General features: G+C 39.3%; 1 protein-coding gene across 1 annotated transcript in view; it reads right to left on the bottom strand.

Annotated features, from left to right (window-relative positions):
• The window catches only part of SIM2 (SIM bHLH transcription factor 2), a 67899-nt gene that overhangs the window by 39674 nt on the left and 15532 nt on the right, over positions 1 to 12693 (bottom strand). Inside the window, exons 3-4 of the mRNA XM_050929209.1 lie at positions 11866 to 11955; positions 4866 to 4974 (exon numbers count right to left, since the gene is read on the bottom strand). Coding sequence (XP_050785166.1) covers positions 4866 to 4974; positions 11866 to 11955 — 199 coding nt within the window. The remainder of the gene's footprint in view (positions 1 to 4865; positions 4975 to 11865; positions 11956 to 12693) is intronic.

The following is a 12693-nucleotide window of genomic DNA, read 5'->3' as shown; positions in this document are numbered from 1 at the left end:
CTACTGTCATAGTATCTTTCCCCAATCTGAATCTTAGAGTCCAAAAGTTGGGGTACCAGCACGAATTCCTCTAAGCTTAATTACCTGCTTAGATCTGATAAGCTGCCACCAATCAGGAATTCCAGTGCCTGATACACTCTGGTCCCCCCAAAACCTTCCCTGGGGACCCCCAAGACCCAGACGCCCTGGATCTTAACACAAGGAAAGTAAACCCCTTTCCTCACCCTTGCCTCTCCCAGACTTCCCTTCCCTTTTCTTCCCCTCCAGGTGTTCCCTCCCTGGGCTCCTGGAGAGATAGACAGATTCATGCTTCGTGAATCTAAAACAAAGGGATTCCACCCTTCTCCCCTCCCTTCCCCCCTTCCCTGTTAAGAACAGACTCAATTCCCTTGAGCCTCAACAAGGGGAAAAATCAGACAGGTCTTAAAAGCAAAACTTTTAATAAAAAGAAAGAAAAAAAGTAAAAGTTATTTCTGCAATTTAGATGGTAAAAGTTACAGGGTCTGTCAGCTTATAGACACTAGAAAGAAGCCTCCCCCCAGCAAAAATACAATTTAAAATACTTCCAGTGAACTACACATTTGCAAATACAGAAAACAATCAAAAGGCTATAACCGCCTTTCTTACTAAATACTCACTATTCTGAATATATAAGAGACTGTAGCAGGGAGATTGGCAAGAAACCCGGTTGCACATCTAGTCCCTTCCTGGACCCAGAGAGAACAAAGCCAAACCCAAAAAACACAAACGAAGGCTTCACTCCACCGAGATTTGAAAGTATCTTGTCTCCTGATTGGTCCCCTGGTCAGGTGTTTGGTTCCCTGTTTATTAACCCTTTACAGGTAAAAGAGACATTAACCCTTAACTATCTGTTTATGACAGCTACACATAGCAGATGCCATTACCAGAGCGATAAAGAGACCACCTACCACCTGAAAACAGGTCTAACTCACCATGAGGCATGTATCTATTATGGTGCTATTTATAAAATCAGCAGAATTCCACACTGAAACACAAAGAACTGTGTGTAAATTGAAATTAACATTTTTTACAAGGATAGCCCAAAGAAAGAGCACAATTAGACCTCAACCTGAGGCTATTTGGGAAAAAAAATACCAGTCATCTAGGTCTAGAAAAATGTAAGCAAGGAACAGCAGATATCCTGTTTGGGACTGAGATAAGAGCTTACATATATTGCTTCAGAAAAGCACAAACAAAAAAGCCACAGTCATGAAATCCTAGCTCTAGCCTGACTGAGCCTAAGAGAGGATTTATTTGAATTTGACAATCTAATTCCTATTAATTTATCACTACTCTAAATACATAGAGCTTTCACAACTAACAAGCTCACCAGATAAATGATTACCCATATAAAGTTGGCAAGTGTAAGACTGAGTCAATCTCCCCCTGTTGGACACTGACCAGACTGCTGTGAAAAGATCAAATTGATTAATCCCATGTGCTTTTAACTTGCTGGGTTTGGGCAAAGTGCAGGCACCATTCCTGCCTTCAGGACTCTCTCTCAGCATGCAGTCCAGGTGTAAACCTCTGTGTCTGACTGCGGCAACTTGACAGTCCAGTTGCCTAGAAACTGAAACTAGTGTCATCTCCCACCTCAAACTTCCCCAGCAGCTCTTGCTCACCTTAGAATCTCACCGAAGTGAGAGCCCTCCTGGTTTACAGTTTACCTCTTCTGGGGTATGAGCTAGTGGAGCCAACAGATCCAAAAAGACTTTTCACAGGCAGGGCCGGCTTTAGGCCTATTCCACCAATTCCCCCGAATCGGGCCCCGCGCCCAGTGAGAATCTCTTCCCTGGCTGGAGGCGCCTTTTTAATTTTTACTCACCTGGTGGCGCTCCAGGTCTTCAGTGGCACCTTGGCGGCGGGTCCTTTGCTTGCTTTGGGTCTTCAGCGGCAGGTCTTTCAGTGCCGCCAAAGACCTGGAGCGAGTGAAGGACCCGCTGCTGAAGTGCTGCTGAAGACTCGGAGCATCGCCCGGTGAGTACAAGCCCCACACGTTTTTTTACATGTGGTTCTTTTTTTTAGTCATCCCTGCCGGGGCCCAGTCGAAAATGTTCGAATTGGGCCCTGCACTTCCCAAAGCCGACCCTGTTCACAGGATCCTAAAACACCAAACACTCAGAAGTATAAGAAATACACAAATCTATGTTCCTCATGCATTTCCCTGCCTCAGCTTTCCTTCACCACCCTGGAGAGTTCTTTTGGCTTGGGCATCCAGAATCCTTCCCCGAAGCTCATGACTTCTCTTCAGGAACACAGAACCTTCTCTACCCCAGCTAGCTTTCCTCTATCCTTGATTGGCCCCACCATTAAACTGGATCTCCCTGAACCCCGTGACCCCCACTGTCTCTTCTTCTTGCTGGCCTCAAACTTCCTCCAAAGCCTACCAAAATTCCTTCGGTAAGTCCTTTTTAACTCCCTGTTTTATCACCTTTGTCCTGTTGGGAATTTTCCACTCTCTCCACCTACCCTCCAGACAAGCTTAATTCAGCCTCCTTCATATACCCATTGTTCAGTCATTAAGGTTAATAACTCTCCATTGGATCTGGTTTGGGATAGACATTCTATGGCTTTGTCAGCAAATGGGGGATTCAACATCCACACAGATGATACAATTTTAATAAATTTTCATAATATGAGCTTCACACCATCAACCAGAATTCTTAAGTTGTACAAGCAGATTCCCCAAAATATCATAGCTGGGCATGGAATACATAACCATGGATGCTGGTTTTCAAGAATTTGTGGAGGCCTCCTCATCTGAACTCACAACTTCCTTGCCAAAATGGCCACAGACCACCACATTGCCTACAAGTTATTCAGAGAGAGAAAAATCTCTTAATAAAATATAAACATGACAGATACACATCGGTCCCCGGAAGTCCACCAAAAGGATTATTTCCCCCAGAACCTGCAAATGCAAATGGTCAGACACGCAACAACCTCACTTCTGACAGAAGTTCAGCTACTTAAGCCCTGAGCAAGTATGAGATGTACAACTACAAATGGAGGAAAGAGAATTAAACAAACTGTACTTGGACATAAATACAACACCACTGTCCAGCCTGATAGCTGGGCAGCTAGTCCATTTCAGAATAGACAGTTCCAGCTGGAAGTCAGCTAGTGTTGTTACATCCACACAGATATTGAGAAAATGGACAGTCAGAGATACTTGAGATTTACTTGAAATACCTGAGACAGCCCAGCTACCCATCAATACATGGGGGGAAAAATAGTGAGAGCTTGATTCCTTAAGGAACAGATGAGTGTACACAAGGACCTCTGTTCATTCTGGTGGGGTCACTACAGACAGAGACACTGTCAAGATCCCCAGGTGCAGAGATTTCACAGACATGCATACAAGCAATACAGTCCAGTTCTAAGTAGAACTGCAACATAAGTAGCCTGGAGTGTGCCAAGTTATTAGTAGCCATGTCCTGAGAAAACCAATCCAATATTGGCAGGACGGAAACAAGCTATAATTGATTGCTTAAGCAATTTTGAAAAATATGTCAAAATGTATTAAAACATGATGATTCTGAAACGGTTCTGTTACTTTAAAGTTCAAACTATTGTCATGGGGAAGTAAATTACTAAAAGGGATAGGGTAAACATAGGTATCACATTATTAGTATGGCAGTAGTTATGTTAATGAGATGATGTAATATTAAGAAGTGCAGGACGATGCTAATAGTTGTGTTAATTCTGTGAACATGCTCATTGTGGATTAGATGTTTCCAGTCTGAGCTGTGTATTTCATATAGTCAATACAGTGCTTTGCCTTCTCCTCTGAAACCCCTGACTGCTTACTAAACTTTACCCTAAGCAGTACTGTGCTAGGTCAGTATGCAGTACCCCACTATACCGCCGCATGCTTCAAGTAGCAGCTATGGTGATTCAGTAGGTGACACCTTCCTTCTGAGTCGGTAATGAATCAACGCCCCAGTATGATGTTAGGAGGAAAAAAATCTGCTCCTGGAGACACTATCTTTTCAGTAAGACATCAAACCAGGGTTTCTCAAACAGGAGTCACTGCTTGTGTAGGGAAAGCCCCTAGCGACTGGGATGGTGTGGTTACCTGCCCCGTCTGCAGGTCCAGCCAATCGCAGCTCCCACTGGCCGCGGATCACTGCTCCGGGCCAATGGGAGCTGCTGGAAGCGGTGCAGGCCAAGGGACTTACTGGCCACCGCTTCCAGCAGCTCCCATTGGCCCGGAGCAGCAAACTGCGACCAGTGGGAGCTGCGATCGGCTGGACCTGCAGACGGAGCAGGTAACCACACCGGCCCGGCCCGCCAAAGGCTTTCCCTACACAAGCCGCAACCCGTGTTTGAGAAATCCTGCACCAAACCTAAGTCATGACCACTTGCAGTTATTAAAGAACCCATTGCATTCTTCATAAAGGAAAGGGTATTCCCTCTGGTGTCATAGGGAAATTACAAATTTAACAAAATGAATTGAGACATGTCCTCATATTTTCTATTGGCTAACGTAGTCTTCTTCACTTCCTCTACTAAAATACTGTATAACGCAGCTGTAATGTTCTACCTCAGAGGTGGCTACATAACAGGAGTGGATGAAATGATCCTTGTGTAAAGTTTAAATTGCAATTTAAAACTGCAAATGCTCCGAGATCCTTTGGGATGAATGGTACCAATAAATCTAGGAGTGCTGCTTATTACCTATGCTGCTACAAGCCAAAATGCTGAGCTGCAGTATCAATTTGGTACTCATTCTGCATTTGTGAACACGAAGCTTTACCGGATAATGTATACGGTTGCCGTGTTGAATGCAGCTCTCTTTTTTAGCTTTTCAGCTGCAATTTGATCACATCTCCTGGAAGTACCTTGTAAGAGGTGAGGATGAAGAGGCTGATGTGCTGTAAGCACTGCTGTCATCTCATCATGGTCAGAAGGATGTATATACTCATAAATGCTATTGCCAGTAAGCTCCACCTGTCAAGAGACATATAAAACAACATTAGACAGTACAAACGGCCTTTCTTTTAATAATATAAAGCATTCTTCAGTGACCTACATATACTACATCTGTATACTGTGCATACAGTCCATTACACTTACAACATGTGGTTTTTACTGGACCAAAACCATGTACCAAATTATTACCTATTAAACTGAATCATTCCTTTTTCAGCGGTAACTAACACTTTGGAAGCTTTTGTGGGAATTTCTGGTGCTATTCTGCACACAGGAGAGTTGCTAGTGGAGAAAGCTGGCAAGTGAAGAGATGATAGAGGAGCTACAGAAATGTTAGCTTCCCACAAAGAGGCGGAAAAAAATCTCCACAAGCTGCATAAAACTTTTCTCACAGACAAACATACACTAAAAGTTTTACATGTTCCCAGAAACAATAATTTAGGTTCTGTCTGTATTTGAAATTTAACAGCCAAGCCAGCAAATTGATATATTTCCTGTTACTGAAAAAAAAAAAAAAAGTAAATGCCCTCCAAAAATACAATCCAAACTCTTATTAGGACCAAGTCTAGTGCTTATTTAATTCAGTGGAGCTATTCCTACTTATATCAATGAACACTGGATCCAGCATCTCCTCCTTCAAATAAATGTGCAGAACACAACCACCACCACAACAACAAAAAGGACCAGCTCAGCAAGGGTTTTATTTGTCCTTAATTCCTCAATATAGCATATTCCTCTTCCTCACTTTCTCTGAACCTCTGTTCACACATGGATGTGTTTCTGTCATAGTATTTGTCCCTTTCTGTATATTATGTACATAATAAATACAGTATAGAGGCTGGGAGCACAATTACAGCTGGCATGCGCTGTATGTCCTTTTTGCTAACTTTATTTCACACATGTAAAAACGTATCAACAAAAAGTCTCCAGATAGATGCCGTAATGGATTTAAGTAGAGAACCAATACTTTGAGCTTGTGTTTTAAATTAGTGTCAGGCTACCCAATTGTTCATTGTGGCCTGATGTGCATTGGGCCCCAAGATCAGAGACAGCTGAGAGGTGAAGTAATTTAACCTATTCTTCTGGGCCAATCCTACTGATTTGCTAAGATGTGTGAGTTGCCTTTTCTTTAGAATAAATGAAGTTGTCTAGCCTACAAAGCAATCTTTTCCCGAAAATGTCTCTCATAGTTCCGTTTTCTGCATTATTCATGGAATGTCTCTTCCCAGCACTATACAAACTAATTCTTTCTAGCCATCTATCTGTTCCCTTCCATCTCTCCCTCCCCTAGGCACCCCCACTTCCCAAAAAAACAAATACCCTGGTACACATTCAATATTCCAACCAGATATTTGCACATTTCTTTAAACAGACAGTTTCAGTTGCAGAAGGAAAACAAGAGATACCAAATTAACAATGTTAGTTCACAGAAATCATTGCCCCTATGAGAAAAAATTTTGGATCATTCCTTTTCAGGATTATAACAGGTGGGGTTATCAACACCAGCTCAGTATATTTTGGCTTTACTGGTTGGGGAAGGATTGGAAGTATACAAGGATTAATCTTTTTGCAACTTGTAATTTTCCCCCACACACACACTCTTTGTAAAAGAAATAAAACAGGCAAAAGTAGCAGATTGATTATAGACAGGACTATGATTTTCACAAAAGCTCTAAAACAATGTTTTTTAAAGTATTGTGATTTGCATTGCTCTAAGCTCTCAAGAAACAGAACAAGCAAAAAATCTTATTGGAGAAAGACTGAGCGGGTTCAAACCGAAATGTGGGGTCTGTGGACTTTCCTGTCCCTCTGAGTTTAACGCTCTGTCTGGAACCATCCCCTCTTAAAATAGCTTTTATCCTTAGCTCAAAAGGATATTTCTGAAGAGCAGGCTTTTTGCCTTTGAAATGAATCAGATTGTACCAAATGGAATGTAGTTATAAAAAAAATGTTCATAGGAAGGATACCCTCAGATCTCTCTTATTCCATCCCCTGTACAAAGGCATTCTTTCCTCCACCTGCCCTGCAAAGCTAATTACAAACACTAATTAGGTTAATCCAAAAGACTTGCATATTTAATTGACCATAATCTCACATGAGGACCAATCCTGCAAAACCTAATTCATGTGAGTAGCCTTGCTTTTGCAAGTAATCCTATTGACTTAAATGGGATACTCACCCAAGCAAGGACTAGTCATAGAAGGATTCTCAGAATTGGGCCCACAGTCACAATTTTATTGACACAGATTCAGATCACGCGGTTTATTTCTCAAAGGTACCATAGCTCGCTTTCCTGAATATACAGATAGGGATATATTCTATTCTCTTATGCACGTGCAACCCCAATGAAATCAATGCAATGCCACATATCTAAGTGACAGCAAAATTTGACCTGTTGATTGTTAAATAAATCTGAGAAACCTAAAACCATCTTCAAAAATCTGGGGCTACATAATAGTCAAATAACCAAAATGTTTGTACATAATTTTTGAGCTGACAACTGTCTCCTGTTATGTATATTTTATGTGTGCTTTTTAAACAGGCAATAAAATACTAACAACTTAAAAAATAAATTATATGGTTGAATCCATAAAACTTCTACAGTCTCACGCATCGGGCTTATTAAACCAGATCCTGGATGAAGCATTTTAATATTTGTAAATACCTACTTATTACCAGTTGCATTTGTTTCCTACTAAGAGCTTTTTTATGTGTAACTCAGCTGCATATTTTCTTTCTGCCAAGAAATGATTCATAATAAACAGAGGACTAAATAAATGGATACAGGAAGAAAATAATTATATATTTTGCCATTAGTATACTTACTGGATGAAAATAAAACAAACTTTAGCAAGTTCAGATGTTTTGGGTTAAATATTTCAAGATTTATAAAAAATTATATATAAGTTTTGCTCCCTTGTGGAATCAGAAAATTGTTGTGGCGCCAGCCCAGACTTTCAAAACTGCAAAATCTATTTTTCACAATAATTTTCTTTTCTTCTGTTTTAAAAGGGTTTTCCCTGCAGTCTATAAGTCACATAAGCAGTAACGTGTATAACTGTGTGCATGTGCACATATACAAGTTGCACTTAAACTGTACAGCCCACAACATACCATCAATTTTTCAGCTTAAGTCCTTGCAGAATTCACTAAGGGATTCTGCTAAAGAGTTGATAGCATAGTATGGCGCTATCTCTAGAAGTGCTCATAAGTGCATGGCTATGCAATGTGTATTTATAGAACTTTCCTCTTCAAAATGTTAACATATGAATAAAAGACTCATGAAGTAAAATAATCATATAAACTTAAATGGTAATGGGTGATGCACTGTGCCAGCAGTTTTTAAGAACAGCCTCACTGGGGAATTTGCCCCTTTTATTATTCACGCAGTAAGGACACACAGGGTCAGATCCTCAGCTAGTGTAAATCAATACAGATCCACTGACTTTAGAAAAGCTATACTGATTTAAACCAGATGAGTGTCTGGTCCTCAGTATTTACTATTCCTATTGCAAAAAAACTCACATGGAGTAAGATAGGACTTTTAAAAATTGTTGCTTCTGATACTTGTGTGTAAATTGTGTCTAAAAAAACTGAATTAGTGGAAAAAATACAAGTTAAGAAAATCTTTAATGTTGCTTATACATTTGAATACATACTTAAATGTGTTGACTACCAAAAGCTTAATCAGAAGGTGTAAGTGACTCTCTGTTCTTTCTGCTGAAGCTATAAATCAGGATTAATTGAAGCTACAAATTACTACAGCAGATCTCCAAGAATATTTTGTAAAAAAAAAAAAAGGAAATTTAATGTATTTTTTTATTTATCATAATTACCTGTTTCAACAAATTGCACTAACTGAAAATTGACTTGTAGTCCAGTTTCACAGTGGAAATGGTTCATAAAAAAGGCCTTTTTATAAACATTCTAAAAGATTATCTAAAATCATCATCATCACTTGGAGCGCCAGCCAAGACAAGCTGAGCCCAAACTCAGATATAAGAGCTCTTGTTGAAAATATAGTGTAGGATTATGACTTGGTGAGAGATATTTGAAGAATTTGCTGCTATGGATCAATTCTGCTCTTATTGATGTCAATGGCAAAACTCCCAGAGACTTCAAGGGAAGCAGGAACAAGACCTCATTTAGCAAAGGATTTTTTAAAAATAAAATGCTTATAGGAGCGTCCTAGGATTACAGTGTTTAAAAGTAAGCTGTTCCTTGAAAAAAAATCAAGAATGGAGAGATGGTGGGAGGAGATTCCACAATACGGCAAATTACAGCTGGCAAGATGATTTTGTGTTTTTCTTTTAAAGAGAATAAAAGAATGTTATGTATCATTTGGTATCCAATCCAGTGACTTTATTTTACAATTGATAGACAGTCAGACAGAAATAATTGCATACTGTGAAATTGTTGGGGCTGGCTACTAAACCTCAAGTGGTGTTTTTTTAAAGCAATCATAATTTTCTACTCCCTAAACACTGCCTCTAAGTCAGGGGTTCCCAAACTTGGTTCACGGCTTGTTCAGCTCCCAGTGGCCACGGTTCGCTGTTCCTGGCCAATGGGAGCTGCAGGAAGTGGTGCAGGCCGGGCCACCACTTCCCACAGCTCTCATTGGCCAGGAACGGCAAACCGCGGCCACTGGGAGCTACAAGCGGCCGTACCTGCGGACGCTCAGGTAAACAAAGCATCTCGCAGCCCGCCAGGACCTACCCTGAACAAACCGCGTACCAAGTTTGGGAAACCCTGCTCTAAATTCACATCCTCTTTGCTCTACAGCTTTCCTGAGAGTTCAAGGCAACAGCCCACTTCTTACTACTGCAGGATATTCCAGAATTTTCTGGTTAATCTTGCTTCAGTAAACTTTATGGGCCAAATGCCTCAGTCCTTCCTCAGGAAAAACTCCCATGGATTTCAGTGAGAGTGCATAAAGACGTATGTGTGCATAAGGCCAGCATATGTCCAATTTAAAGGCTTTAAATGACACTGAAGTGGTGCATAGGCCTCATGGTGATCCCCTGCACAAGTTTCTTTGAATCTGGCATATTCAACTTATTTTATTCTCTGAATGATTCTGTAGTTCTTTGATTTCACTGGGATATATATATTATTCTACAGCAATGCGTGTTCCTCCCACCATCGCTGAAGTGTTTCTTCATTCTCTTGATAAACACAAGAGAATGAAGAAACATTTCAGTGATGGTGAGCGGAACACCCATTGCTGTAGAATAATTGTTTTGTGTAAGTGGATCAGTTTCAATAGCTATGGTTATGATGGATCTTTTTAATACGTAGGTGGATAAAGAGGCTTTGAGTAAGGGCTCTAAATGCAAAGTGGAAAATATAGCCTCTTATTTGGAAAGTATTTCAGGAAAAGGCAATATTTAAAGACATTTAAATATGCATTTAAAATTATGAAACAACAAATATATGCAACAGCAGACTTCATAAACAAATGGCTTTAATTAAAAGTTCTCCTTGTATATATTTTAAAAGTTGGCAGAAAAACTAAGTGTCTACACTGAACCCTGAGTAGTGTCAAAAGCTGAAAGTTACTTTTCTAACAAAGATTACAAAAAATAGTCTGAGGTTTCTTTCTTGTTTATCAGGAATGTTTTCAGAATACGATACGTAATATTTGCTTTTTCATACTTTCTAGAATTGTTTTTCTAATTGCTGCAAACAATTATAAAAATACACCCAAATAGTCTTCAATTCCTTTCAACATTAATCACCATTATGACTTAAAATGCACATTTTAATCTCTACAACATAACTCCTGCAGTCTTGGAATAGTTTTCCTATATCTCCTTCTCTCATTGACTCTTCAGATCTCATTTGCAAACACATCATACCTTTTTCTCTCTCTCTCTCTCTCTGCTATTAACCATTTATCTGTTTTATCAATTCTGAAAAGCATTTGGGATGCAGCTGCTATGGAAGACACTTTACAAAAAGTTGTGCTCTTTATCAGGCTAATACAGAGCCCAATGAATCAATGAGCACCTTTCCAATGGACTTCAGTGAGTTCTGGATCAGGTATTATGTCCCCAAATTTGTAGGATATATTTTCAAACAAAGTCATGGAAACCTGCACCTTACAATAAATACACTTCTAATTCTATTTGCTGTTGTACTTACTCTGAAAAGGTAAAAATTTAGACATGGCCTAAAAAACAAACGAACAAAAACCTTCTACTTCTTTTGCAAAACAGTAGTAAACTGAGATTTACAAGTTCTATCACAAGCATATAAAACACTTTACTGAAAAGATCGAGCTGTAAACATTCAGGAAAAAATGACCCTGAATTCTATGTAAAAACTCATAAATCTGCCCTCTGCCCACTTCCCCTCCCCCCCCCAATAAAAAAAGCACATTTACGGTTCCACATCAGATTTCCTCTTTCAGATTCATAGACTATAAGGCCAGAAGGGACCATCATGATCATCTAGTCTGACCTCCTGCACATGGCAGACCACAGAGCCACACCCACCCACTCCTGTAGTAGATTCTATATTTTAGCAATTCTCAGTGTCACATACAATACAAAACGTATGCACTGGAAATCTTCACTTTTTTTTTTCCCTGAGATGTACCGCATTACCATGCAGGCAGTAGCTTTGAGTTCCAGGCTCAAGCTCAGAAACTACCTCCAGTTTGCAAAAACATTTATCAACCTTATTAAAGGGTAATAGGAAGTAAAAGTTAAACAACAAGAAAAGATACAAGGTAAGATAATCATATTGCTGCTCTAAGCAAATGGCTTTACTTAAATAAAAGAAAAGCTTCAATTTTGTTCTGATCTTAAGTTAAGACCTCTATGCAAAAAACTAAACCTAGTACATTGACCAAGATATTACCATATTACATCAGTATTTAACAAATGGGCAGAAAGTTACTCCTACCTGGGATAAACCGAGATGAACAGATGCAGTTTCAGAGATATACATTATTTTGCCATCAGATGCTACCACAAAAACAAATCCATCCAATGTCTGTAATAAAGAAATATTTTGCATAAAAATCTCTGTTTAATTGATAATTTAGAATAAAGATTTCTGAAGTGTTTCCCCTCCCAAGCAGAAAATATATTAAGAAGAAATATTTAACCTACGCTGTCCCTGTGAAGACTATTACTCACACACAAATTTGTGAAATCTACTTTATCCCGTTACAGAAGTTAATGCTGCACTTTAACATTCTCCTATTAACTTGAGTTACTTTAGTATTTAGCACAAATCCTGAATTATGTGGTACTTAAGGTATCCAATGCTATACAGGCCATTTTACGATGTAATGGCAGAACTGAGCAATATTTTTATTTATGCTTTCGTGGACAGAGAATTATCTTCTTCATAGCTATTTGGAACTTGCCAGGGATGAAAAAGCCCTTGACAGCTTCAGAAAGAAACAATCCACAAAGGAAACTTCATCAGACTGAAAGTGAAACAGTGTAGACATTCATCTCTAACATTGCAACCTGATAAATCTTAACTAATGGGAACATTTAATGCAAACTTGGGGCCTGATCCAAGTTGGACCTCATGTGAGTAAGGATTATCAGGAAGTAATGATTACTCATGTGAGTAAAGGTATGAAAGATTTGATTATCCCACAAAGAAAAGATTGACAGGATAGAAATTAAAACTGTACAAAGATGGCCAGGATTTTCAAAAGTAATGATTTTGATTGCCTCAACTTCAAGGTGCTTTATATTTTATTTTAATAAGCAC

The sequence above is a fragment of the Gopherus flavomarginatus genome, chromosome 1, assembly GCF_025201925.1.
Source record: "Gopherus flavomarginatus isolate rGopFla2 chromosome 1, rGopFla2.mat.asm, whole genome shotgun sequence".
NCBI classification, from domain to species: domain Eukaryota; kingdom Metazoa; phylum Chordata; order Testudines; family Testudinidae; genus Gopherus; species Gopherus flavomarginatus.
Note: the sequence above shows the minus strand (reverse complement) of the source record. Positions and strands in the feature narration are given on the sequence as shown.